A 26,352-nucleotide genomic window follows, 5' to 3' on the forward strand; every position below is an offset into this window, starting at 1 on the left:
GATCCTGCTGCAGTGTCAGTCTAAGCTGCAGCCTGGCCCCGCCCCGGCTAGCCCACCAGGCACCTGCAGGGCTCCTCTTTGTCTCTCAGGCTGCTCAGGGCCAGCAAAGCTGTTTAAGTGTTGCTGAGGCTGCCTGATGCATGAGTGGGAGGCACCTCAGTCTCCCTTCCTTGACCCCTGAGCTGCGATCAGCCATCCTCTCTTCCTCTCTGGGCTCCAGAGGATGGGCCAGATGCCTGGGGGGGGGGGGGGGGGGGATCTGCTCTAGGGCAGGAGGGGAAAGCTCTGCCATAGTCATCTCTGGCCCTGTCTAGAGTGACTTCCATGGACTCTTGGTATCTGGGTCACCTACAACCCAGGGAATCCAGAGACTGGTGTCAGAGACCCACCCTAGCCCTGGACCCAATCCCCCCACCCCCAACATATAGGCCTGGGGCAGAGATGGTTGTATTTCTCCATCATTCCTGCCTTGGGGACCAGTCTCAGATTGGCACTCTCCCAGCAACAGACCCCTCTGAAAGAGAAAACCCAAAACAAAACCAAGGAGAGGTGATGTGGTGTAAGCATCTCCACCCAACACAAAGGACATGTATGGATCAACTTTGCATGATTTCCTGCTTCACACCTCTGTGTGCCCCTCCCAATAGAAGCCCTCCAGCCATGTCCTCTCTCCACCTCAATTCTGTCAGGATGTCACTGCAAGTCCCAGATAAGTCCATGCACCACCCTACCTCCATTTTATCTGGGAGCCAGAAGATGGGGTATCAGCGACACACCCTCCTGCCCTCTCAGAGGTAGAACCTCAGATACACGGCTTTCTCCCTGCCCTAACCCCATGTCCTCTTGGGACAGGGCCAGTACTCTCTCCAAAAGCCCTTGACTCCTCATGAAAGGCCAAAGCACCACCCCAGCCCTTCCATTCCTCCCTGCTCTCAGTCGATCTTTGTCTGCAGAACCAGTTACTAGGGCGGGTGTGCTGCCTTCCTAGCTGGACCAAGAGCACAGAACTAGACGACTGGGGTGGATGAAGGGAAAATTTCCCCCCCTCCAATATCCCATATGAGACAGCAGCCCCAAGGGGAGGTGAAGAGGAAACACACAGACGCTCCGGCCTGGGCCAGGGCTGGGTGTGAAATACCGGATTTCCTTGTTTATTCGATTTTCTGATCATTAAGGGCTCCCAAGAGGGGCCCGAAATTACCACCCAAACAAAGCCACCTTCCAGCAGCCCGCGGGCCGCCCATCTCCTGCGGCAGCCCGTCCAGCGCACGGTGCCCTCCTGCCCGGCCCATGCCGGCCCCTCCTCCCCGGGTGCGGGCTCCAGAGTGGACCCCCAGCCCCACGCCCACGCGAGACAAAGCCGGAGCCCCTCCGCGCACAACCCCCGCCCCGCCACCGGTCCCTACCTGACGGCCACCTTGACGCAGCAGTCCCCCTGGCCGGCCATGGTCCTCCGGCTCTAGGGTCTGGGCGTGGATCAAGGGCGGGGGTCTGGGGGCCGATGCCCCAGGCAGCGGCAGCGGCTGCGGCTGCGGGAGGCGGGGACGCGGGCACTGCTGGCGAAGTCTGCCGCGGCGGCTGGAGGTGACATGCTAGCGGGCGGCAAGCCGAGGGGCTCACCCGCGGCCGGGGGAGGCCTCACGGGGCTTGGCCCGCGCGCCTCCTCGCGCCATCGGGCGGCGGCGCGCAGCTAGCTGACAGCCCGCGGCGCGACCCGCCGCTCCCCACGGCGCGGCACACGCGCGCACACACCTCCCACCCTCGCAGCCACCTCCCGCCGCAGCGCGAACAAAGGGGGCGGGGGCCGGCCCGGCCCAGGACCCGCCCCCCAGTCCCGCCGGGCCCGCGCCTGGCCCCGCCCCTCTCCGCAGTCACCAATCGAAAGCTCGAGGCAGCAGTAGGGGCGGGACTTGAGCCTTTAAAGGGACCTCTTGGCTCGCGTCCACCCGCTCGCGGGGGGGCAGGCGGGATTGAAGGTTCGGGGAGCAGGAGGGCTCAGAAGCTGACCACGCCGGAGCCTCGGCCCCCCGGAGTTGCAGAATCTCAGCCTCGATGCGACCTCCGTTTCATAACTGAGGCCACTGGGACGCAGAGAGGGGAACTACCCAAGGTCACACAGATTTGGTGGCTAAGAAAGGGTAAGAACCCAGGTCTCCCCAACGGAGTGCTTCGCTTCAAACCATCGCACGATTAGCGGTTTATATTTTGAAAGCGCCCTGAAAGCTTCCCTTCTAATTTATAATAGTGAATTTGTCAACTTTTATTGAAGGAGATTCTTGCTGGTGACTAAAATTCCCTCCACCTCCACGCTACAGCATTTTTTCCTTTTTTAAAAAAAATTTATTTATTTATTTGATAGAGAGATAGAGAGCACAAGTAGGCAGAGCAGCAGGCAGAGAGAGGGAGAAGCAGACTCCCAGCCATGCAGGGAGCCCGATGGGGGGCTCGATCACAGGACCCTGGGATCATGACCCAAGCCAAAGGCAGCTGCTTAACTGACTGAGCCACCCAGGCACCCCCCACCCTACAGCACTTTAAAGTTCATTTTTTGGTTGATTCCTGGCTGGGCTCCACGACCAGATGGGCCCCTCCCTCTGCTCCAGGCAGTTCCACTGACCTTTATGACCCACAAGATGACCCTTCTGAGCCTAGCTTGCAGTCTGTCTTGGCTGTGGGGGCAGAGGGTCATTTTTGAAGGCCTGAAATGCTCCGGGGAGACAAGGGAAAAAAGGAGGCACTCAACTCCAGGCACCTGGGTAGAGGCTGGAGGGGTGAGGTGGGTGGGGAAGGGGATGAAGCAGTGCAGCTGCATTTACAGGGATCTAAAGGACAAGGAGGCCCTGGAGCCTTTAAGCACAGGGCAGACTAGGGGAAGAGCAGTGCTCTGAGAAGTCACCATTCCCTTTCCACTCCACCTACCCTCCCTCTGAGCCCAGACACCTTCTCCCTGCTCCCCCTCCCCAACTCCCAACACTGGGGCCATTCACAGGGCCCTCACCAGCTGCCCTCCCTTCCCACACTGCAACCGGCTCCTTTCCCTGGAAAGAGCCCAAGGGGAGGACCCAGCTGCAGCTCCAGATGTGGATGATGCTCTCTGGGGGAGGGGGGGAAGGGGAGTCAGACTCCAAGCCTCTTGCATCACCCTCCAGTGATGATGAAACTATGTCAGAGATTTTGGCAAGGGTGTGGGTTAGGGCCTGAGGATGTATCTGTTGGTGCCATTCTCCTCCCTTCCCTCCCCTACTCACCCGCACAGATAACTGCTCCATCCAGTAGTCCAGATCACTGTTAAAGTCAAACCAAAACAGTGATAACTTCAAGGGCAAATTTCAAGGGCAAATCACACCCCTCCTCCAACCTGATGGAAAACAGGGCACCACCAGCGGTGCCCCAGGGGTGGAGGAGAGGGAGGAGGCGCTGGTGGGATCCTGCATCTTTTATTAGCATTTGCACCTAGAGGAAGCACTCTCTGGGGCCAGTAGTTCACCCCTCCCAGAGCAGCAGGCCCGCAGAGTGTTGAGTCAGATCCTGGACAGTCTCTTCTCATCTTCCCAACAAAATAAGAGGTGGGAGGTAGCTAACATTTATGGACCCTCTATGAGAACCAGGTACTTTCTATGCATATTTTTACTTTCATTCTCCTAATGTATGAGCTGGGCATTATTAATACTTTTTCATTTTTGCAGAAGGGGAGAATGAGTTTCACCCAACATAAAAGCAACAGACCCAGGATTTGAACCCCTGTGTCTTATTCCAGACTTCCCAAATCACCTCCAGGCAACTGCCCAGGGGGAAGGAAGCTGGGTTGACTCAGGCTTTCACTCCAGGTTTAGCCCTCCTGGATGATAGTGCTGCGTTTTGCAAAGCTGCTCTCCCGCCCACCAGACCCTGGATGACTCTGGGGCTCATCTCTGGTTTCCTGCCTCTAGGAGGTGTCCCTTCTGATTTCCGAGAGTAGATGACCCTTCTGACTCAGGGCTCCACTGCTGGGAAATGGCGCCAGAGCTGCTGCTGCACCTACTACCCCTCCCCCGCGCCCATCCCTCCAGGCTGAAGGATGTCAGGCCTGAAGGAGCAGCGAGGCACAACTCAGGCCACCTCAGCAGCTCCTTCCTGGACCACCGGGGAGCAGAGGGCATCTAGATGACCAGACCCAGACTCCTGGGCGCTGCTGCCCAGAGGTGAGGAGGGAAACTGGGCACAGAGGTCAGAGGGGGATCCCAGTGGCAGGAAACAGCTTAAACTGTAACTTGGGGAGATTTAGATTAGATGGGTCACAGGAGGCCGGGGACAATCCCTGCCCTCCTCAGTCTCTCTGCAGTTTTAGCTCAGCCTGTGCTTCCTCTCTCAGGTTGGCTCCCACCCCCACTCTTTCCCACTGCTTCTCCCTCCCCCCAGCTGCTCTCCTTCCCTTCCCTAACCCTGAAGTTTCTTAAAGAGCTCCCTGTATGCATATCTCCCCCAACCCCCGCCCCTTTCCTCTCCTCCTGACAGAAACAAGCACACACACCTACACACTATCCCGGGTTTGGCCCCGAATCCCCTATTTGGACTGCTGTTTGAGCCCCAGTTCTCGCCCCAAGCTAAGGCCTTTCCTCACAGGGTGTCTAGGAGCGTCCATCATTTCTCTTGACAGGAGCTGTGGGCGTCTGGGCAGATGGGAACGTGGGGGAGCTGAGGAGGACCCTCTCCCAGGCAGGAAGCTCCCACTCCTGTAGTTAAAATACTCCAGCAGCAACTCGAGGAAGCCATCTGGCCCAGATCGCTCAGGCACGGCCTAGCTCTCAGCAGCAACCCTACAGTAACAAATCATTATACCTAAGAGATAACCTTAGCTCTAAAAATGTCTCCAGAGGTAGCCTGAACTTGAGTCCTGTTCCCTTTTATCTTCTTTAAGATTAGCACTAGGCATTGACATTTGTAGAAACCGAGCATTGTCCTAAAGGACTGGGGTGGAGAGTACAGAGTTCTGGACCTCCAGGCCTCACTGCCAGCACCACCCCAGCAGCGGTCCTTGGTTCCACAGGAGAAGCGGCACGAGCTCATCCTGCCAGTCCGGCCACACCGACCACTGCGACCTGGACAGAGAGCCCAGCTCCACCTGCCAACCGGAGCTCAGAACCCCAGAAAGGGTCTACTGGGGTGCGGATTCGGAGGTCTTTGTTCAGGCGCGGGCTCAGCCTGACTTCCTCTGTTACAGATGGAGACAGACCTATCCTTAGAGGAAACCAGAATTTGTTATAAATAGAAGGGAGAGAGAGAGAGAGAGAGAGAACTGCTGTGGATTAGAAACACCCTATCAGGGATGCGTGGGTGGCTCAGTGGGTTAAAGCCTCTGCCTTCAGCTCTGGTCATGATCCCAGGGTTCTGGGATGGAGCCGTGTATTGGGCTTTCTGCTCAGCGGGAAGCCTGCTTCCCTTTCTCTCTCTCTGCCTGCCTCTCTGCCTGCTTGCAATCTCTGTCTGTCAAATAAATAAAATCTTAAAAAAAAAAAAAAGAAAGAAAGAAAGAAAAGAAAAAACACCTTATCAGTCCTAAAATCCCCAACTATTTTTGGTTTCAAATGTTAATGACAGTTTAATTAATACCCCATATAACCTCAGACGTGACTCTTCATCCACTTTCAGCTTTGCCACGGCTGCCCATGAAGGCCAAAGGCAGGAGGAGCCCACCAATGGGGGTAAATTCTCAATGTCCCAGAACCCTCAAGTTGAAAAGAACCCTAAGATCATCTAGTTTTACAGCTTCGTTTTCAAGTGAAGAAACCGAGGCCCGGATGGGTAAAGAGACTGGTCCGCAGTTGTGCGATAAGCCAGTGAGTGAGGACCATGGGACTAAAAGCAGGTCCCCATGGTCCCAGAGCAGGCAGCGCCCACAACAGTGGGGAAGGACCTGGAGGCTAAACACCCAGGACTGGGCTGCATGGGAGTTTACAGTCTGGATAAAAGCTAAGACTGTACAAAATAATAGACAACTTGGAAGCCCAGGGGTGATGCTCCGATTTGGGAGATCTGGGTTCAGATGCCGGCTCTGCCGCTCGCAAGGTATGTAAACTTTGGCAAGTTATGGACCTACTGCAAACATCCCTTCCCTTGCCTCAAAATGAGGGTAATTGCCCTCACTTCGTGGCAGGACTGTGATGTGGTTGAGATAGGGCAACCTGGATTGAGCACCCAGTACTACGCTCAGCACAAAACAGATAGTAATTTCCTTCTCGTTGCCCGTGGATTCTCAGCCCCTTCTTCAGTGGGCCCCTGTCCTCCACACGGACATGAAGAAAGACAGGGAACCTCCAAGATGAGTGGGGATGAGGCTGGTGTGCTCAGGGTGATACGGTTCGGCTGGGCCCAGGGCTCCTTGGTGGTCTAGGGAAGTGGGAGAGTTACTCAGCCTCCCCTGGCTCCCAGAGGTGGGGGCTGGAAGAGGGACCAGGGTAAGTGTTTGCAGACCGCAGGAAGGAGCCTGGCATGCTGGATGCCTTCTGTACACAAACAGTCCTGGTCTCAGCGTCACTGGGGGTTATCTGGAGGGCATCTCAGCTTCATTTCACTCGCCCCACGTGCTACGCTGTGCCAAGGAGGTTGCATAAGCTTTCTCATTTAATGCTCCCAACAATCTCCGAGGTAAATACGGTTATTGTCCCCATTTTGCAGAAGAGGAAATGGGCTCAGAGGTCACTTGGCTAGCGTGGTCATCATTAGTGCCGTGCACCGAATATTTCCGGCCCTCTGCCTTCTGTCACAAGGCAGGACTGCATGTCCTCCGGAGTTAGCTGGGGACCACGTCACTGACTTCGACCAGTGACGAGGGGGGCCAAACTGACACGTGTCCCCTCTAAGCGGAAGCATAAGGAGCTCCCTGCGCCCTCACACCACAAAGTGTTGTATATGGAGTTTAAGTGAGAAATAAACTTCTGTTGTGTTAAACCCCTGAAATTACTTTGTGTTACCTTGGCATAGCTTCGCTGGCCCTATTGTAGTTGATAAAGTCAGGAAAGGGGCAGAGCCAGAATTCAGAGCCCTGGTCTGTGAAGATCTCAAAGAGCTCTAGTACCTTCTAGGATTCTATCTGCCTGTCCAGGACCCTCAGCAGCCCCTTTTGGATTCTGATCCAGACAACCTATGGGAAAGTAGAAAGGGGCGGGCAGCCTTTCTGCCTCCACTCCACTTGACTCCCTATGATTTGACTAAGCTTTTGCCCCGTTTCCAGATCACTGAGTCCCAAAGGAGCTTCTGTATTAAACCGCCTGGCGGCTCAGGCGGGGTCTTCTGGCAGCTGTGCCGAGCTGTCCCTCGGGGGTCAGGAGCCACTCTGAGAAGTAATTAGAAAAAAATCCAAGGGACTTCCAGTGCTGCTGCCCATTGCTTGCCTGGGAAACTGTTCTCAAGTTGGGTATCAGGACGCCCCTGTGTGAGCTCCAGCTCAGAATGCCTGGAGGAAGCAGATCGTGGAGTGGATAGATGCAGTCAGGGCCCAAGCTGGGTGATGAGAGCTACCATTTCTGAACATGGTGCCGGGGGTTGTTTAAATGCTTCGTGTAGTGCTCACAACGACTCTAGGGGGAAGGAAGAGCTGTCATCCCCGTATTAACAAAGGACACCAAGAGTTGCCTGAGTCACACCACAAGAGAGATGCAGCAGGGGCCGAACCCACCCAAGCAAGCTGATGTCCCGTTTCATCCTGTGTTGGGTTAAGGTGAAGAATAAGGATGGATGAAGGCCTTGGTGGCTGCTGAGCTAGGAAAGCAAGCGGAGCACCCTGAGACGCCACCTGCTTCACAGGTCCGCGCGGTGACCAGCACACAGATGTTCCTAGAAGCTTTCTGTGTCATAGCCCCAGACTGGAAACAACACCAATGTCCATCAGCAGATGAACGGATCAACTGATGTAGGTCGGATAATAGAACACTATCAGCAGTAAGAAGGACAAATATTGGAGACACCTGGGTGGCTCAGTCACCTTCAGCACAGGTCATGATCCCAGCGTCCTGGGACCGAGTCCCATATTGGGCTCCCTGCTCAGTGGGGAGTCTGCTTCTCCCTCTCCGTCTGCTGCTCCCCCTGCTTGTACACACACTCTCTCTCTAGCAAATACATTAATAAAATCTTAGAGGAAAAAATGGTACAGCATGGATGAACCCCCAAAAAATGTTGAGTGAAAGAAGGCAGACCTGGGGGGACAGTGGGGTGCAGAGAGGAGGGAGGCAGGGGCAGTGAACAGAGCAGTGAGTGGCAAAGAGGGGATGACTAATGAACACCAAGAAATCTGGGGGTGGTGGAGAGATCTATTATCTTGGTGGTGATGTTGGTTCCACGACTGTGTATACATCTTTTAGAAATAATCAAATTGGGCGCATAGACAATGTGCAGTTTATTATATATTAGTTATAACTCAACAAACTTTTAAAAAAGGTAACTTGCTCTAATTTCTTTGCTCCTCAATTGGGGAGCAGAGCAGCTGGTAACTGGGTCTGGGGGCCAATGAACTACAGTCCTGTTCACCTGAAGGACATTTGAGCCCTCTGCCCTGCCCGAGGTGGCCTATGGGCTCATGGAGGGCCCCCTTCCCCCAGAAGGGACAGTGGCGGGGAGTTAGAAAGCACACAGTGGGGGAAGCAGATACAAAAAGGGCAAGCAGGGGGCCAAGGAGGGAAAGCCAAAGAGAGAGTGGGGAAAACAGATGGTGCCAAGGAAGGACGGAGGAGGAGGCAGAACCCCCGTCCCAAACCTAGTGGCGAGGAGGGGACCTCCGGGGCAGTCCTAGCCAGGACCCCAGAGAAGCCACTTCCCCTTGCTTCAGATGCCACCCTCATAAGCTCCTTCCCTCTGCTTAAGTTGCCAAACAAGCCCCACCCTGCCTAGGAGCTAGTGATTTCCAGTCCCCATGGTTGTAGCATTGCCTCGGGTTTTAATAGATATTTCCTTCAGCCAGACCCTGCAGAGCAAATTGCCAGCAAACAAACATTTAACACTTTAAATATAGGAGGAGATGGGGGTGGGTGTTGGAGACCTGGAGGGAGGTGGTGGGGGAGATCACACAGGATTAACCTCTGAAGTGAGCCTTTACAAAAATATACCAGGTCGCGAATTTCATGGGACCGTGATGAATGCCGGCACCCCGGGCTCTGTGTGTGTGTGTATGTGTGTGTGTGTGTGTGTACACACTGAATCTCATGGGATGATTTTAGGAGAATTTCAAAGGCCCTTTGACCATGACAGCCTGCACTGGCCTGAGATGACATAATCTCTTGAAAAAATTACTCTGTGTCCTCTCCCCCACCCATATGCTTCCTGAAGCTTGTCCAGCTGACAGAGAAGACACTTTGCTGTGAGGAGAATTAGCCAGGACTGGGGTGGATGCAAAGAGCATGAAAAGAACTTTTTCTTCCTCTTGAACTTCCCAAACTGAGTTGGAGGATCCAAAGAAGAGTTTGAAGTCATAACCCAAATTAGAATGAACTCAGAGGGAGAGGCTGTAATCTGTCTCCCCTGACCCCCACCCTTCCCCGCCCTAGGCTGACCAGTGGCCCTAGGGCTGGCCAGGGAGAATGAGGAGGAGATGGGAGGCCCAGGCCTGGGGGCGGGGGCGGGGGAGGTCAAACTCCCAAGAGCAGAAGGCCAGACGTGGGGGTACCTGGAGAGATAGTCGACCTCCGATAGTGGCTGGCACAGGGCTGCTGGGCGCCCACCTACAGATGCCTCCTTGTGGTGGTTATGGTGAACCCTCACCTCCCCTCTCAGGGGGGACATCTCAGCAATGCAAAGTGCTGAAAGCCCCCAGCGCTCCCTGCCCCATCAACCTCGGTCTGCGCGCTGCCCGAGAACAGTCCCACATGGGGACACCCACCTCAGTGAGCCCTTATCCAGACCGATTTGTCTCAACTGCCCCAAAGCCAAAGGTGGGGTCTCTGCTCCCCGCAAAAGGCAGTGCTGTTACTTGGGTCCCCCTGGACGGGGAGGCAACCGTCCTCATTACAGTAGGTCAGGGATGATAAAATTGCTGTTTCATAGACAAAAGGGACCGAATATCAACAATTTCAAACAATCCAATCTAATACATGTCATTTAGCCGGTGACTGTGCTGTTGTTCCCCCCACCCTGCTCATCTGTCCCTCCCTCCCCTGCTTCCTTCCTCCCTTCCTTCCTTTGCTCCTTGCTGGGGATACAAACTTGAAAAAGAAACTCACTGTCCTTGAGGAACTCTCAGTAGAAAAAACAAACTATGAACTCCGAGTGTCACTGCAAGGTAATAAATGCCGTAATACTCCGACTTTCACTGTCAGGTGATAAATGCCGTAATGAAAGGCGTCACACAGTTTGAGAGTCACCTGGCTCCACAAGCTGTCAGCCCCACGGCAGGAGTGACACGTTATTGGGACCAGATGCCAGGAAAATGGGGGTCAAGGTCAGCTCTGGGTTGGCAATGCCTTCCATAGTGGCTTTTCCGGAGGCAGGAGCTGGCCTCTCCATCCCCAGGCTGTCCTGGGAGCTGGCAGGGCCCGTGGGGGATGCGGCAGGATCCAGAGATCCCTGGTCTGACAGTCACGTGGCCCGGCCTTCCCTAAGAGGTCCTGGACGCCCCCGAGCTCAGTGTCTCCCCCCCCCCCCCCGCCCCAGCTTAAGGGTCTGGCTCTCTCACTAGCCAGCATCGAACAGAAAGCAACAGCTTCTTACCAAGCAGGTCTTTACCTGGTCACTGTTGTACCTTCCAGCACCCTGGAAGTAGGGATTAGTCCCATTTTACGGACGGAGGGGCAGAAGCTTAAGAGGGCTGTGTGAACTGCCTGACACCACTGCATGAAGGTAGGAGAAGGGGATTCAGGTTCAAATGCGTCTGGCTTCCTCGTCGAGGCTCTGAAACAGGGCGCTCAGAGTACCTGTCTGTTTCCTTTAAGCATCACTCAGCCCCATGGAGAGCCTGACCTCCACACCAGCACACTCACACCCGGAGAGCAGGGCCCCGGAGCTCCTCCCTACTCTGAAGATACATTGGAGTGGGGGGGGGGGCGCCCCCCACCCCCCCACTGGCTTTCCAGAGACCGTCCCTCTGAGCTTCACACCTTCCAGATGGGAGGGCTCTGCTAGTCTCCACGGCTGGCATGAGGCTTTGTGCCCGTCCCCTCCCGCCAGCTGCACCTCCGCCCCTTTTGGCAGACCCCGCACCCAGCAGCTGGGCTCCAAGTCTGCAGGCAATCAGCAAGGAGAAGACAGGGTCCAGCAGACACTGCCTCTGGTCTGTGCCCCCCCCAAAGTGACAGAAGGTGGCCCCACCAGCCCCTAAGGGCATGCTGTCTCTGACAGTCCTGCTGAGTAGAGGGTCCTGTCTCCCCCCCACACCAGCCTGTTCCCTTTGCTCCCGCCTCAGCCCTCCTCCTTCCATACTGTTCCTTTAGGGCTTTATGGGAGCAGCCTGGCAGTTATTCGAGCGCGTGCATGCGTGTGTGCGTGTGTGTGTGTGTGTGTGTGTGTGTGTGTGTGTGTAGGGCTGAGGTGAAGTGCCACTTGCTCGTTGCCCCTGGAGGCAGAGCGCCTCCTGCCTGCCTCCCCTGGGCCTGGACAGACAGCCAAGTTGGAGGAGGCTACAGAGCCCAGGTGGGGGACGCAGGGCAGGCAGAGGGTGGAGGGAAGCGTCCGTGCTTCTTGCCCTTGTCCTGCATTTATTCACAGTTATGGAGCCACTGGTCTGGGTTGAAAAGTGCTCAGCTTTGGGGGCGTAACTTCAAACAAAGTGGACCTGCTTTGGCTAGGGTAACAGTAAACCAGCAGTTATGAACCCCTGCTGTACTGGGGGTAGGGGGGACAGGTGCCATATTTCTGGGCCAGGCTTCAGAAGGTCGTTCGGGGAAAGCTTTCTGCAGGAAGCAATAGCAAAGCTGAGAACTGAAAGACGACTAGGGAGGGATCCCTGGGGCTGAGGCTTCCTATGGTTTTCCAGAGATGAAGGCATGGTGAATCTCAGAGGTGAGGGCAGCGCCCCTGGCGGGTCTGCAGGAGAGCAGGAGGCAGGGCAGGGGCCCAGGGGAGGCCTGTAAGCAGAGGCAAGGGTTTGCATGATATTCTGAGGATTTGGGGGTGCCTTTAAGGCTTTTAAGCAAAGAAATAAGATAACAGTTTCTTCTTTTAGAAAGATCAGAGACAGACGGGGTGGGTGGGAAAGAGAAGAGAGGAGGCCAAGATGGCAGGCTAGAGGCTCTTGCAATAGAAGCAGCAAGAAATGGGGCTGCCCGGGTGGCTCAGATGGTTAAACGTCTGCCTTCAGCTCAGCTCATGATCTCAGGGTCTTGGGATCAAGCCCCACGTTGGGCTCCCTGCTCAGCGGGGAGCCTGCTTCTCCCTTTCCCTCCATCCCATTCCCTCCGCAGCACCCCCACCCCCATGCACTCTCTCTCTCTCAAAAAAATAAAGATCTTAAAGAAAAAAGAAGAAGCATGAATCGTTGATTGAACATATCAGGGAAGTCACTGTGGACACAAAGACAGACAGTCTGTGGGGGCAAGCTGGAAGCCCAGACCACACGCGGGCTTCTGGATTGAACAGGGTAGGTTTCCTTGAGATCAGCAACACCGGAGTAGCTGCAGCCTCTGGAGAAAGGACAGCAAGACTGAGTTTGGACACGATGCGCTTTGGGCACAGGTAGGACATACATGAGTTGTTGGGGAGAAGGATGTGGGACGCTCTAGACGTATGGAATTGGGAATCAGCTGAAATGCGAGTCGCTGAGAGCATCCAGGGACACTTCCCAAGTGGAAAGAAGGATCCAGAACACAGAGCCCTGAGGGATCCATCCCCCACCAGAGAGGTAGGTGGGCCTGGTGAGAGCTCGCAGGGAGGCGTGGGGTTGGAGCACTTGAAGGGTAGGAGGAAATTTGGGAGATCCAGGGGTATAGGCATGTCAGGAAGGAGAGAGAGGTAAGTTGTTCCTAACACTGCCTAGAAATCAAGGAAGGTAAAGGCTTGGGCCCCCTAGATTGGCAACAAGGATGTAGGAGATACTGGTGACTGATGGGCAGCAGTCAGGCTGCATGGGGGATGAGAAATGGGAGCTAGGAATGAAAATGTGGAGGAGGAGACAACCCAGGTAAGAACTCCGGTTTTCAGGAATGCACTAGACAGACAGACAGATAGACAGATAGCCCAACCGACCTCATATAGATAACCAGAACAGCAGCAAGGACATGTTGTTAAGATGGAAACATTTCGAATGTGGCCTACAGACAGAGGGAGGAGGGGGTGAGGGGGAGATGGGAGCCGGGCTGGGGAAGAATCCCAGGAGTCGGCTGGAGGAGATTCCAGGCTTCCACGGGGTCAGGGGGGGAGGGAGGGGAGCAAGAGCCAAAGGCAGACAAGTCCCTCAGCTTGGTGAGAGGAGCTGGGGGAGGGACCCTGTGGTGGCCTGCTTCTCTGCAGAGGAGGACACCAGGCTGTTGAGGGGAGGTGTGGGGGAGGCCACTGGGGTTGAGGTGAGAGGGGAGGAGCGCTGAGATAGCCTGGGACCACAGCTCTGCAGCCAGAGGCTGCCCCGCAAGGACCTGAGGCTCCAGCGTCCCCAGGCCCTAGCCAGGCCCTCTGGGGACTCTGTCCTCCCAGGCCCAAGCTCCCAAGCCCTTGAGCGGGGTTCCTGCGAAATGGAACGGGGAAGAGGGAAGAGTGAGGAGAAGAGAAAGAAATGTTTCCAGAAAAGGAGACAAGCAGGCGCCAGGTGCCAATGTCATAGGCCTGAGACTTTAATGTCCTGCTGGCGGGAGTGGCCTTCTGCCAGCCAGACACCGGCACTGGTGGGTCTATTTGAATGACGTTGGAAGCTCCATCCAAACGTGCCTTTTGCTGGTGAGAAGGACAGCCCGTCAGTCAACTTCTTTCTGATCTTTTTTCAGTGGTTCCTGACTACCCCTACTCAGCCAATCCTCTGAGATTCAGAGAGAGAGAGGGGAGTCTCTGCAGGGGGCTAAGCCTTCTCTGCCCCAACCATGGGGGATGCTAGCTCTAAGCCCATGCTGTGAGGGTCTTCACAGCCTGGGGGGGATCAGGGTCTCCTGGGAGCCCTGATGCTGATCAAGGCTGCCCAGCGAGGACCTGAGGCTCCAGCGTCCCCGGGCCCTGGCCAGGCCCTCTGGGGACTCTTGTCTTTTCAGCAGTTCTGTGGCTGCCACCTCCATGTCCTCTGGTGCCATCTGGCAGGCATCTGCCAGGGCCTGGCCGGTCGCCATGACAAAGTTAGCATCAGCCGCCAAGGTGTCCAGGCCACCTCGAACCAGAGCCTGCAGGGAGGACAGAAGGCCGGGTGGGTTCTCCTGGGGCGCTGCCTCAGGGGTCTGCCTCTTTTGGCCAGCCCAGGGCCACCCCTGAATGTTGCCCACTGCTCTGGGCCCGCCGCCACCTCACCTCTTGAATCAGCTGGGCTGTCGCTGGAGTCTGGCACTGGGATCTACTGTCCTTGGTCCTACTGCTGTGGGATGCTTGCTCGGGCGGAGACACCGGGCTGGGCCTCCTCCTCTCCTCAGGCAGGGGAGGCTCGGCGCTGGCACGCTGTTCCAAGTGCAAACAGCAGAAACCCCAATGGGGATGCTGGAGCCCCTGGGATCCGGTGAAACTTCAGCTCTTCCGAGGGAGCCTCAGCCAAGACCCACAGAGAGGGAAGGACCCAGGAGGCCGACCCTTTCTGTTATTAATGGGCAAATAATGGTGGCCCCCCCTCCTCTGTATAGAGTTTCTTCCCAGGCCTCTGCCCCATTACCTGGCAAGGGGCAGGAGATGCTTGGGATTTGGGGGTTTCTCTCTGGGTCAGCTGTTCTTTTAGCTTTTCCACACAGGATTTGCTGTGGGGTCCTGTGGGGCAAGACAGACCAAGAGCAAGAGGGGCTGCTGACTCCTGCCAGGGCCCCGGAGTCAGGGGAGCTCTGCTCAGCCAGGCGGCCAGACCCTGAGAGCTCCCTGAGAGCCCTGGGGCTGTGGAGGGTGTCCTGTGTGTGTGTATGTGGGGGGGTACACATGCTAAGATCCAACCAAGTCCAGGCTGGGTAGGACCCTGTGTTGTCCCCTTGCTCCTCTACCTGCCCTGGTCTCTGTCCTTGTGGGTTTGAGAAGGGGGAGGGATCAGGGCCAGAGTTTGAGTAGATCTGGCCAAGATCTTCTTTGGTGTTTCCATGTGTGTTTGCATGTAAAAGTGTGTGTATGTGTATGAGTACCGAGGGTGTGAGTTTCCTGGCCTGTCCCCTTCCCACCTCGCTCAGTTACCTACTTGGCACCCTTCTCCCCCACCCGGATGGGGAGCTGACAGCTCGTCCACCCCAGGCCCAGCTGGCTCCCATAGCGACAGGCTCCCAGCCAGATCCCCCTAGTGTAAGGAGAGAGCCAGGCTCCCCAGCCCTCTCTGGCAGATTGCTCAGCTTCTAGGGCACCCAGATAAGACTGACCCAGGACCCTTCGGGGTTGACCAAAGGCTCCTCCTCTGGCAGCAGGCGTCTCTGTCTCTTCAGGGAACTCCCTTTCATAGTGGAGGCTGAAATGGAAGCAAGGCTGCTGAGTGAGAGCAGGCTGCTGGTCCTCCCGCCATCCCGCCCCTCCGTGGCCCCTCAGGATCTGGACCCCATCACTGGTGGTGTCCTGACTCCAAGGCTGGGGCTCACACCGCTCTCTGGCCGGCCAGTCCTGGCCAGCTAAGAGAAAGAAGCCAAATGCGTCCCCACCTCCTCTCCTTTGCCCAAGAGATGCCGTTCTTCTACCCTTTCCACATTCTGTTCATCTTTTGAGGCGCAGCCCCAGCCTCACACCCTCTAGGACACTGGTTCTCAACCTTGGTGGCACACTGGATCAACTAGTAGTGGCTGTGTCCTGAGGCCCCGGGCTCCGCCATTTTGGAAGGCCGAGAGACAATGGGGGAGTGGAGGCTGGCACATGGAGGCTGAGAAACATTGCTTAGCTCTGTTCTAGGCCTTTCCGGCCCCTGGTGATCAAGACACCTGCATTCTCAGGGCACACAGGACACATGTTTCAGGGAGACTACAGTCCTTTCAGGTCAAGGCCCAGGTCTCATGCTTCTGTAGCCCCGGAACAGCCAGCAACATGGTGGCCCAGGCGCACTTCCGGGCCTGTGGGGCTTTGAATGGAAGGGGGTGTAGGCAGCCCTAGCCCCGGCAGGAGTAGCTGCTCAACGGGCATCTGCCCTCTCCTGCCTATTTCTGACGGTGTGTGATAGCCTTGCCAGGTCCCCCTACCTAGAACAGAAGCTCTGCCTGGACCTCAGCCCACAGGTGACGATTTCCGAGAAGCTCTCCCCCTCATCCTGCTGTTTTTCGTGACACTTACGTAATTGTCTATTATATTTAGTCTGCAGCTCAGGGTGGGAGAGAGAAGACCCACTTAGCAATGACATCTCCCAGAACCTAAATCCAACAGTTTAACTTTAATTTTCTGCAGCTTTTTGTAGTAACTCTCTCTCTTCCTAACCTGCTATGTTCCAGAGGTCGCAGCTCCTTAGACCTTAGACCAGAGGACAGAATGAAGGAACCACAGGGCATTTGTGCCAATGCTGCCCTCTGCTGGCCAGAGGAGTCTCCGCAGCCCAGGACAGCCTCTTGCTTTAAGGTGGAGTGGGATCCCACGGACACAGAGGCAAGCAAAAGACAATCTATACATTTCAGGATGTCCTCCTCCTAAAGGACCTGGAACCCACTAAATATGTCTTCCCAGCCCTATCCCAGGACCCCTACATCCAAAGCTGGCAGTTGCTGCCACTACTTTGAAAACACCTGCCTGTTGCTATGGTTGCTGTTGCCATAGGCAATGTTGGCGTTGGCATTGTTGGTATTGGCATGAGCCAGAGGGTTGGTGCGTGGATCTTGAGGGAAATCCTCCAAGAAGACAGGTGATTCCAGCTCTTCCATCTCTATCTCAGCAAACTGGAGGGGTCTCTGGTTGGCCATGACAGGGGGCAGGGAGTTGGTCCTTTCCAGGAAGTTGTCCACCTGTCCAAAGAGGCCTCCAGTCCTCTAGGGTCAAGGAGAAGAGCGTAAGGGCTGAGAGCCGTGATGGGGGGATGGGAGCTGAGAGTGCATGGGGACTGCCATCCTGGGAACAAGTGGTGGCATTGGAAGACAAATCCTGTAAGGCCAGAGGAGGATGGGCTGGGCTGTGAGGGCAGAGAAGAGCTCATGATCTCCCTCTTCAGAGAGTTTTCAATTAAATGGGGGTAGACAGGACACACCTAAGGAACTATGTAGGAGACACAGACATCCAGATGGGGAAATACATTGTCATGGAAAGAGCACTGGATTGGGAGTCTGGAGAACTGCTTCTAGTCCTATGTCTAAAACTAACTTGCTGAAGTGATATTGGCTATCCCATATCATCTCTTTGGGTCACGATTTCCTCAGGAATAACCCAAAAAGTTTTAACTAGGTGGTCATTAAGAACCTTTTAATTCTATAGTGTCATAAAAAATTCTAGAGGGCTAAGGATTGAGGACCAGTGTAACTGGAAACAAGTAGGCACCCCATTTGAGAATGAAGGGATTCGAAGAGATGAACGTCAACTAGGGCTCTTGGGGAGGTGAGGACAGGAGTGAGGTTTGGTAGAGGAAACTAAAAGAGTATGTGTCATATTTGACAACTTCAGTAGGTTGGGTCCAGTAGGATTCTGAGTCCCAAGAGATGTGGGCTGTGGGTGCCTTCACCTTCCAAATTCCCCTCCCATATGGTGGGGCTCCTGGCCCTCGTCGCTATGGGATGTTGCTGCTCCCCATGCCTAGAACAGATGGGGTGGCCACAGTCTTCACTTACCCGGAATATCCCTTCCTCCATCGCAGCCTCCACCATGGCTCTCTCCAGCTCCTCTTCTGCCGTCAGGTCTCCTGAGATAGTACGGCGGATCTCTGGAGCGGCCTCTTCCTCAATGGTCCGCAGTCCAGCCTGGGGACAGAAGCTCAGTGACCCCTCCAGCCTAGTGAGAGAGACCAGACTGCTTCCCATGGCCTCGCTCATTTCTAGCCCCAACTCCATCCACACTGTCTCCTGGACATTCAACATCCCAGGGCTCCAGGAGGCCCTGCTCTGACCGCTGGCCCAAATCCTAATGGTTCCCAAGGAGTCTTCTCGTAACCTCATGGGTGATTTCATACCCTCCCAGGCCTCTAGGTGGAAAAATCTTTTTACCAGTACAATCTCCGAGACAAATGATCTCTTTTGAATGAACATATCATTCATACCATTTTTTGAGTTGATCAAAGCAATGGGATGAACCAAGATTGGTATCATCTGATAGCTTGCAACGAGAACACAGCATCATTTCTGTGACATTCCTGTCCAGGATCAGTGTGTCTTAACCCGATCATGAAAAAACAAGTGAACTCAAACTGAAGGATATCCTGGCAATCTTCCAAAGTGTCAAGGTCAGTCAAGGAAAGACCAGGGAACTGTTCTGGGTAGAAGAGTCTAAAGAGATATAGAAACTAAATGCTGTGTACAATTCTGAAGTGGATCCTTTTACTATAAAGGACATCACTGGGACAACTGGTGAAATTGGCATGAGGCCCGAGGATTTGATGATCATAAAGTCTCAGTGTTAATTTCCTGATTCTAGTGGTTACATTGTGATTATGTAGGAGAATTACGGAGAATGCCCTTGCTGCATGTGAAAACGTTCTGGGTTGATGGAACATTATGTTGGGAATTACTCTCAAATGGTTCAGGAAAAAAGTTGTACCGTTGTACATGCAACTTCTAAAATTTTGAAATTGTTTTAAAGTAAAAATTGCAATTGAAATGTTTTCGAGCACACGGCCCAAAGGCATGCATATTTTTGAATTTGTAAATTGTGTGTCTGGTTAACACCAAAAAATAGAAATAAAAAACAGATGAGATGAAACAAAGTTTTAAATTTCTTTGCCTACCAGCGGATCATTTTAAGCACTCAAATCTCTCTTTTGAAAAAAATCCCATTTCTTTTGGTCCCATCATCCTTCCCTCTGGGCCTCTATCACTGGCCCTCAAGGACATGAAGAGGGAGCTGGAGTCTGGAGACTTGGCTCACTGGAGTCCCTGGGACTTCAGGTTGGCCTTACCTGGATCTGTATGGTGTCCTTCTTAGGCCGATACCCATAATACTCTTCCTGGCGCTTCATGAACTTCCGGAAGTGCTCCTGGATCAGAAACGTGGCGTAGAACTTCCCCACAGTCACCTCATCATCTGCAGAGGAGCCAAAAAGGGATGTCCTGAAGGTGGGTAAGAATCTGAACCAGGTTCAGAGTGGGAGCCAGGGGTAGCCAGGACCGGGCCATTCAGGACATGCCTCTCCTTGCTGACTTGGACAGTGGACAATTCCCATCCTAAGTCTAGCACCGGTCCTGATGGCCACCACGGGGTCTATCCAAGGTATTTACAAAGTGTCTGGGCCATTTTCAGATTCTCACAGGGCTTCCTGGAGAAGTCCCTTGTCCCCTTTCCTCAGCTGCTTCTGGACTCTGGTCTCTCAAAGCAGCACACACCTCCTATTGGAGGAATGACCTGGTCCAGGAGCTTCATGCTGGTTCTCTTCCAGATCTTCTTGATGATGGCCCTCAGCTCCTCATTGGCCTGCTCAAAGTTACCTGGGGCAAGGGACAGGCAGAGGCAGTTAGGGTTAGGGTTAGGGTTCCGAACACCTCACTCAACAAATGTTGGCTGAGGTTTTGTTTGTTTGTTCGTTTGGTTGTTTGATTGGTTTTGGCAGCTACTGGGCTGAGTACCGGGCATGGTGGGAAGACATCACCGTCCCCCTGGGGCAGCCCAAACCTTGCGTCATGTATTTACTCCCCACAAGCCTTACCTTCCAGTGGTCAAAGGGGCTGCCTTTGAAAGCTGTCTGACGTCTCCTACTCTTTTCCCTTTTCCCTGGAAAATCCCCCCAAATCCCCATGCCCTGTGGTCTTTCCAAAGACCCCCGCAGCCTTCCTGCTGCCCTAACTTCCTTTCTCCAATTCTTGACTCTTGGCCCTCCTCTTCTTGCCCTCCGAGGAAACGTTCCCTGGGGCTGTCCTAGATGCTGACAGAGGTTCTGATGCCCTTGGGGGATGGATCTGATAGAGCTGAGCCCTAAGAGAGGGCTCAGGAATAATACCAAGCTTCCCCACCCCGACTCCTTTCCCACCTCCCTCCATGTCTGCCTTCCTGGTGGAGTTTGGGGGGAACCTGTGGGGTTAGTGGAGCTGAGTGTGGACTGCCCACCCACTGCGACCTGAGGAGCTCCTCTGCTCCTGCCCAGAGCCAAACCTCAGGTGGCCCTCCCCTCTGTGCTAACACTGCCATTTCTCTGGCCCTGATCAGACATAGCTTCGTGGGAATAGATCTTAGTGACCTTGGCCTGTAGAGAATTTTCGAGCTCTATCTAAGCCCTGAAAGGCATGAGAATGTTGTGGTCATAGTCAGGGGTCCTCCTCCTACTTTTCCGCATGGCTCTTCGCTCCAACTTTTAGCTCTGACAATCTGGCAGAATCTGCACCAGAAAACTCATCCTCTGAGAGAAGGGAGGGGGGCCGCACGCCAGAAAGCCCTCACCTTCCGTCTTGATCTTGAGTGCCGTGCGGACCAGGGCAAAGAGGGTGGCGTTGAAGGTGACCGTGCCATCGCTGTTCAAGGGCATGTTCATGCCCACCAGCCGCTGTGAGGGGAGGGCAGTGGCTGACTGCCGAGCTGGGACCAGGCCAGGCGTGGCAGGTCATTCCAGCCTGGTCTGTGGACCGGGGGAGGGGGGATCATGAAGGCTGGGGGTGTGGGTGATTCAGGACACCCTTCACAAGGGAATGGAAAGATGAGTTGGGGGGACACTGCTGAGACCAGAGGTCCTCAGGGAGGAACTTGGGGATGCAGGAGATGGCTGCTGTGAAATGACTCATCCAATCAGGCCCACCCTCACCAGCTTCCCTGTCCCAAGGTGCCTGAGCCTCTTTCTTTCCTGGAGGCCACCCCTCCCTAGCAGCGCTGGTTACCTTACAGGCCACCCGGTGGGGACAGAACTTCCCAAAGCCCAGAGGGGGCTGGATCCGTCTCAACAGGGTCACCACATCCAGGTGTTTGATTCTGCCCCTGCAGGAGGACACATGGACTTGTCTCCCTGCAGCCCCACCCAGAAGCTCCCTCCCTGCTCAGACAAGGGACCAAGGGCAAGAGAGCCAGGCCACAGGGCAATGCTTCCTATTGTCCAAGGAAGTAGAAGCTGTGCTCCCTCTTTAAAGAAGAAACAAGTTTGGGTTCACTATTGCCCACCACCAGGAATGGGCTGTTCTTTGTTGGGGGGCAGATGTCCTTTTGAGAACAGAATACCCTCAGATGTGGGATCTCCAGGTCTGGAACCTGGACTTCATTTGTACCATGGCAGAGCTTTCCTTGGGCTCTGTTTGAGCTGACTGGGGGCTCTTGGGTTATATTAACAGATGTAGAGGGTGTGGATCACTGGAGGTGGAAGCCCGCTTCCCGAGACTTGTAGAGAGCTGGAGAGCTGTGTCACAGGTTGTTGTGGTAAGGATTAAATGAGAAGAGGCTTGCAGTGGTTAGCACAGGGCCTGACGCCGGGGCAACATTGGTCAAATATGAGCTTCTTATCTTTCTAGAAAGAATGTAAAGCAGTAGTACTTCCCAAGGGTTAACAAGCACACAAACGCCCTGAGGATGAGGCTAATAATTGAGGGTTCTGATTCAGTAATTTGGCCTGGTAGCGGGGCAGGGCGCCAGAGCTCTGCATTTTAATGACGCTAGGATGCTGTTGGTCCTGGGACTACAACTCTGCCTAGCCAGGGCCTGCTGAGGCACTGAGTTCCTTGCTCCTGGATGTGTCCAAGCAAAAGCTGGATGACCATTTCTCGATAAAGTCAAGGGGTTTTCTGTCCTGGGAGGTCGTGGGATCCCTTCCAACCCTAAGAAACTCCAATTTTCTGATCTGGAACATCAGATAATGAAGGGAGAGGGAGGCCACTCATTCTTATAAAACGGGAGAGTGACTCCCTGCAGGGACAGCAGGACGAGGTCTAGGATGGAAGGGGGGACAGCTGAGGGATGGCCCCACCCAGAGCCTACAGATAGGACTCACTTAGCCTCTGGGTCATACTCTGCCCAAATGGCCTTGAACTCATCCAGGTGATGAGGGCCCAGAATGGACCAGTCCCGCGTGAGGTAGTCAAAGTTGTCCATGATGACAGCAACAAAGAGGTTGATGATCTGTAAGGGGAGAAGAGAGGGTTCCCACCTGGAAAGGCAGGTGATAATGGGGGGAGGGGTGAGGGCTGGGGGGCGTCCAGTGGGTAAGGGGGTCCTTCCTTGCAGACCTTCGGAATGACCTACCTCCCCGACATGAGCAACCCGTGTCACACCCTTGTGCTCCCGCACGGGTAGTGTCCTCAGATGGGGGTCTTTGTGCTCATCCTTAAAAGCCCAGCTCAAGCTCCTCCGATCTCAGCCACTTGCCCCCAGCCCAGAGAGATGACCCCGTCGGTGTCCTCACCGGACCATGCCCTATTACTGCTCCTGCCTTGGCTGTGTATCGTGACCGTCCCTTTGAACGGCAAGACTTGCTCCCACATGGGTTCCCCGGTACCCAGGGAGCTCCTTCAGGGCCAGACTGGGTCTTAGCATGTTTCTACCCTCTGCACTGAGCCCAGGACGCTCATACAACAGTTTTGGACTGAATATAGGAAAGAAGAAAGAGTGAAGGAACGACAGCCCACGGACGGCGCTGGCTCTTCACCTTCCACATGAACAGACAGCAGACCTGGGTTTCCAGAACAATCTGCACAGTTTCTAGCCCCATAAGGCCACCTATGGGACCCTGTTTCCAGAGCTTCAGCCATAGGGCAACTTTCTCTTCACAGGAATAGGGAGGCCAAGTGGCTTTATTGGGGGCCCCTATCTATGCAGGACAGAACCCCTTTAAGTTCTTTTGATCACTAATTGCTAACCAAAAAGGGTAAAACTTTTTAGCAACCCCTCTGGACATGATAAAGCACTCAGAAAATCAAGTTCCCCCCAGGCTGAGTGGAACAAGGGGCCATCTAACCAGAGTCTCCTGTGTCTTATGTCCCCGAATGGACAGAAGCTGCCGGGGAAGGGGAGGGTAGGCTCGTCTCCGGGCATCTCACCAGGAAGGCACAGAGCATGTAGAAGCTGATGAAGTAGTAGTAGGCGAAGTTGGTGCCACACGTGTACTCCTCACCCGGGGCATAATCTGACTCGGGGTCGCACAACTTGCCGTAGCTGCAGGCCAGCAGGATCTCCTGCCATGCCTCGCCTGTTGCACACCTGGAAGAGATGGGGTCCCATTGGCCTGTCTGCTCGTGGGCGGCCCCTCAGGAGGCCAGAAGCCTGGGGGGTGCAGGGTGTGGACAGGTGGGCAGACTGGGGCTTCCCTCTCGCCCCCGCATCACCAAAAGAGGCAGTTTAGACCCCTAGGTTCACCAAGTAGCTCAGTGCGAGGCGGACCTCAGTTTCCCCTCTGTGCTAGGGCTCCACTGCTCCTTATGGGGTACTATGAGCAGGAGCTAAACTAAAGAAAAGGGGTCTCTTGGCTGCAGAGGCAAAGTCAATCCATGATTCAAGTTGCTGGCGGGGACCGCAAGGGAGAGTGCCATGCTGACCCCGTGCTGACCGAGGTGGGGCAAGGTCACAGGGCACTGAGGCCCCACCACTCCCGTGTAGGGACATTTGGCCTCTGTCTCCTGCTGCACTGGGATGAGGTCCCACTCAAGACCAGCTACGTCATTTTGGAGGTCCAGTGCAAAATGAGCATGTGGGGCCATTTGTTCAAAATGGATTTTTAAAATGGCATGGGTCATGCAATGGGCAGCAGAGCTGACTTCTAAAAGGATTAAACATTTCAAGACCAGGTTAGGAGAGCCTCATCTCGTCAGAGCACAGGGCCCTGGGCCAGGAAGACCAGGGCCTGCCTAGGGGTTAGAGTAGAGCAAAGCAAAAGCCAAGGGCAGGGGTGGGGATGGGGAGGTAGGGGTACGGGGCAGCGGGAGCCTCACACCTGAAGAGCAGCAGCACAGCTTGCGGGAAGGTCTGGAAGTTGTTGTTGCGGTTTATCTGGGTCCCGTCCACCATGGCGATCTTACCAAACATCTGCAAATCACAAAAGGCCCCCACCTGTGACCTAGATGGCAGCCTCCCCTCAGCCCAGGCCCTGCTGGCCTCTCCCACCTCATTACTCCCCACCTTCACCCCTATCTCCTCCAAATCCCCTTCAGCACAAGCCACAGCAGACCTGAAGCCAGATTAATCGGATTATTTTCAAGATTGGGAGAAGTTCTTGCCACGGAGCCAAAGGGAAGCGGGAGAGAGGACCATGTTTTCCCAGCACAAGCCAACTTAGGGACTCCATGTGGGGAATGGGGGGCCAGCGTTCGCAGGGGGGTAGACTGAGACACCGGATTCCCTCCTCAGGTGGCCCCTGCTGTCCACCCGTGTGCCAAGGCTCCTCCTGGATGGCTCCCAGCCGACCAGTCTTGCAGCCGCCCCCCACCATGTGGCCCAGATCCCCGCTTTGAGCTGGGCCCTCCTGCCCTCACCTGCATGCCGATGACCGCGTAGATGAAGAAGAGCATGACGATGAGGAGGGCCACGTAGGGCAGGGCCTGGGGGTGAGGACGGGGGTCAGGGCGCAGGGCTCCACACACCTGCTCTGCAGCCCTGTCCCTCCCCGAGCTCTACTGCGCACCCCATGGTCATGCCGGGGCTCTACCCCGGGCCACACACATGCCTGTCACAGCCTCTCCAAGTCCCCCGTGTCCACCTGGCCTGGGCCCCGCTCAGGTGGGCTGGGCAGGCACACCTGGAAGGACTTGATGAAGGTCCACAGCAGAGTGCGAACTCCCTCCGCCCGGCTCAGCAGCTTGATCAGCCTCATGACTCGGAACAGGCGAAAGAAGGCGCTGGAGATACGGGCGCTCTCGTCCGGGTCCTGCGGGCCAGCAGCCCCAGAGGTCAGTCTGGAGGTGGCACCTCAGCCGAGGAAGAAGCAGGCGAGGCGGGAGGGGCAATGTGTGTGTGCTGGGGAGACATCCACGGCAGACAGGAGTTCCAGCCCCAGCTCGAGTCCCCTGCCAGACCCTAGCACCCGATCCTCCTCAGGCTTAGGGCTCTGGGCTTGGGGAGCCAAAAGGAGGGAGGTGGCCCCTGCAGGGCGCTAAGCCCATTCTCAGGAGAGGCAGCGGGGACTCAGCCCTGGGTCCTGGGAGGCTGCACCTGGGCCCCACTGCCCGTCCTCCTGGGGCCTCCTGCCTCACCCCACCTTCTCCTCAAGCTGCCACGGAGCCGAGGACTCTCTCAGTGCGGGTTTCCTAGAGCACGGCTGCTCTGTCCCCATCCATTCACCACGGCCACTCCACCACCCCACCGAGCACAAGGCTGTCCTAAGCCAGGCTAGCCTCAGACACCCGGACAACTCTGGAAGGGGAGAGCCCTGCCAGGCTTCCTGTGTCCCCAGAGACCTTGTGCCAGCGAGCTGTCACTAAGGTCCTGCGCCAGCTAGCACTCACAGTCCTCTCTGGATGCTGCCATCTGGATGGAGGGCGCCAGAGAGACCCTTACCCTGTTTCCCAGGGCTCTGAGGAAAGCCACTGCAGCCATGCGCCTTCTGCTGCAGAGCCCGCGCACCGCCCCCCACACACACCCCTGACCCTCCAGGGCGTCTGCTCTTAGGGAAGGAAGCCCTTGGGGCCGGATCCACCCCATGCAAAGCCACAGCCAGGCCCGAGCATGCAAGCTGCGGGGCGGAGAGCTGGCGGGCGTGCTGGGCAGGCTCATGCAGCCCGGAATTACAACGTTCCCGCAGCCTCCACCCAGGCAATACAGTCCTCCGCTGGAGGCCAGGAAAGTCTGTGGAGAGAAGACACCAGGGGAGGGGCAGGGGAGGAAAGAGAGAGGAGGAGGGACACAGGGGGGAGGGGGCAGGTGAGGAGAGGCATCAGAAAGGACACACAGAAGAGTTAAAGAGAGAAAAAGAGCGGCTGGGGACGAAGACCCCAAGTGGCTGCCAATCAGGGGAGGGGTGGGTGGGTGTGAGGAGAAGCTGTGGGGACAGTGAGGCAACAGGCTGGGGACAAGGGAGCAAGAAGAAGAGGGAAGACCAGACGGGGACGGGTCCCTGCCCATCTCCGGGACGTGCCTACAGCTTACAAGGGGCCCAGGTTCTTCCTGTGTGTCTGGGTTATGACATGCTGGGGACATCCCTGAGGGGACACATTGCAGTGCCGGCCGTTCACTCCGAGTGGACTTCCACCCCTGTATCTCCCCAGCTCCCTTGTGCCACCGAGGCCCTTATGGAAGTCCCACCCTCTGGGGGCAAAGGCCCTCTGTGGGGGGGTCTGAGCCGCCCACAGCAGACGTCTC

The 26,352-nt window shown here is 55.6% G+C and overlaps 2 protein-coding genes across 6 annotated transcripts in view; both read right to left on the reverse strand.

Annotated features, from left to right (window-relative positions):
• KIF21B (kinesin family member 21B) overlaps positions 1–1,780 on the reverse strand; it is a 48,529-nt gene extending 46,749 nt beyond the window's left edge. For 2 of the 4 annotated variants that reach the window (XR_009347331.1, XR_009347330.1), the window contains exon 1: positions 1,407–1,780. Coding sequence is in view for 2 of the 4 variants with exons in the window: in XM_059145569.1 (XP_059001552.1) it covers positions 1,407–1,447 (41 nt within the window). In the remaining 2 variants the exon portion in view is untranslated. The remainder of the gene's footprint in view (positions 1–1,406) is intronic. The other 2 variants (XM_059145569.1, XM_059145568.1) reach the window with 1 other exon arrangement.
• An 11,920-nt stretch (positions 1,781–13,700) lies between these two features.
• The window catches only part of CACNA1S (calcium voltage-gated channel subunit alpha1 S), a 67,880-nt gene continuing 55,228 nt past the window's right edge, over positions 13,701–26,352 (reverse strand). Inside the window, exons 29-44 of one of the 2 annotated variants that reach the window (XM_059146380.1) lie at positions 25,783–25,839; positions 24,794–24,922; positions 24,531–24,596; positions 23,993–24,084; positions 23,103–23,262; positions 22,058–22,185; positions 20,961–21,057; positions 20,530–20,632; positions 19,482–19,583; positions 19,058–19,182; positions 17,778–17,906; positions 16,753–16,988; positions 15,414–15,499; positions 14,735–14,826; positions 14,383–14,574; positions 13,701–14,258 (exon numbers count right to left, since the gene is read on the reverse strand). In XM_059146380.1, coding sequence (XP_059002363.1) covers positions 14,007–14,258; positions 14,383–14,574; positions 14,735–14,826; positions 15,414–15,499; positions 16,753–16,988; positions 17,778–17,906; positions 19,058–19,182; positions 19,482–19,583; positions 20,530–20,632; positions 20,961–21,057; positions 22,058–22,185; positions 23,103–23,262; positions 23,993–24,084; positions 24,531–24,596; positions 24,794–24,922; positions 25,783–25,839 — 2,046 coding nt within the window. In that variant the 3' untranslated portion in view covers positions 13,701–14,006. The remainder of the gene's footprint in view (positions 14,259–14,382; positions 14,575–14,734; positions 14,827–15,413; positions 15,500–16,752; positions 16,989–17,777; positions 17,907–19,057; positions 19,183–19,481; positions 19,584–20,529; positions 20,633–20,960; positions 21,058–22,057; positions 22,186–23,102; positions 23,263–23,992; positions 24,085–24,530; positions 24,597–24,793; positions 24,923–25,782; positions 25,840–26,352) is intronic. The other variant, XM_059146381.1, reaches the window with a different exon arrangement.

Source organism: Mustela lutreola, chromosome 14 (assembly GCF_030435805.1).
Source record: "Mustela lutreola isolate mMusLut2 chromosome 14, mMusLut2.pri, whole genome shotgun sequence".
Classification (NCBI taxonomy): domain Eukaryota; kingdom Metazoa; phylum Chordata; class Mammalia; order Carnivora; family Mustelidae; genus Mustela; species Mustela lutreola.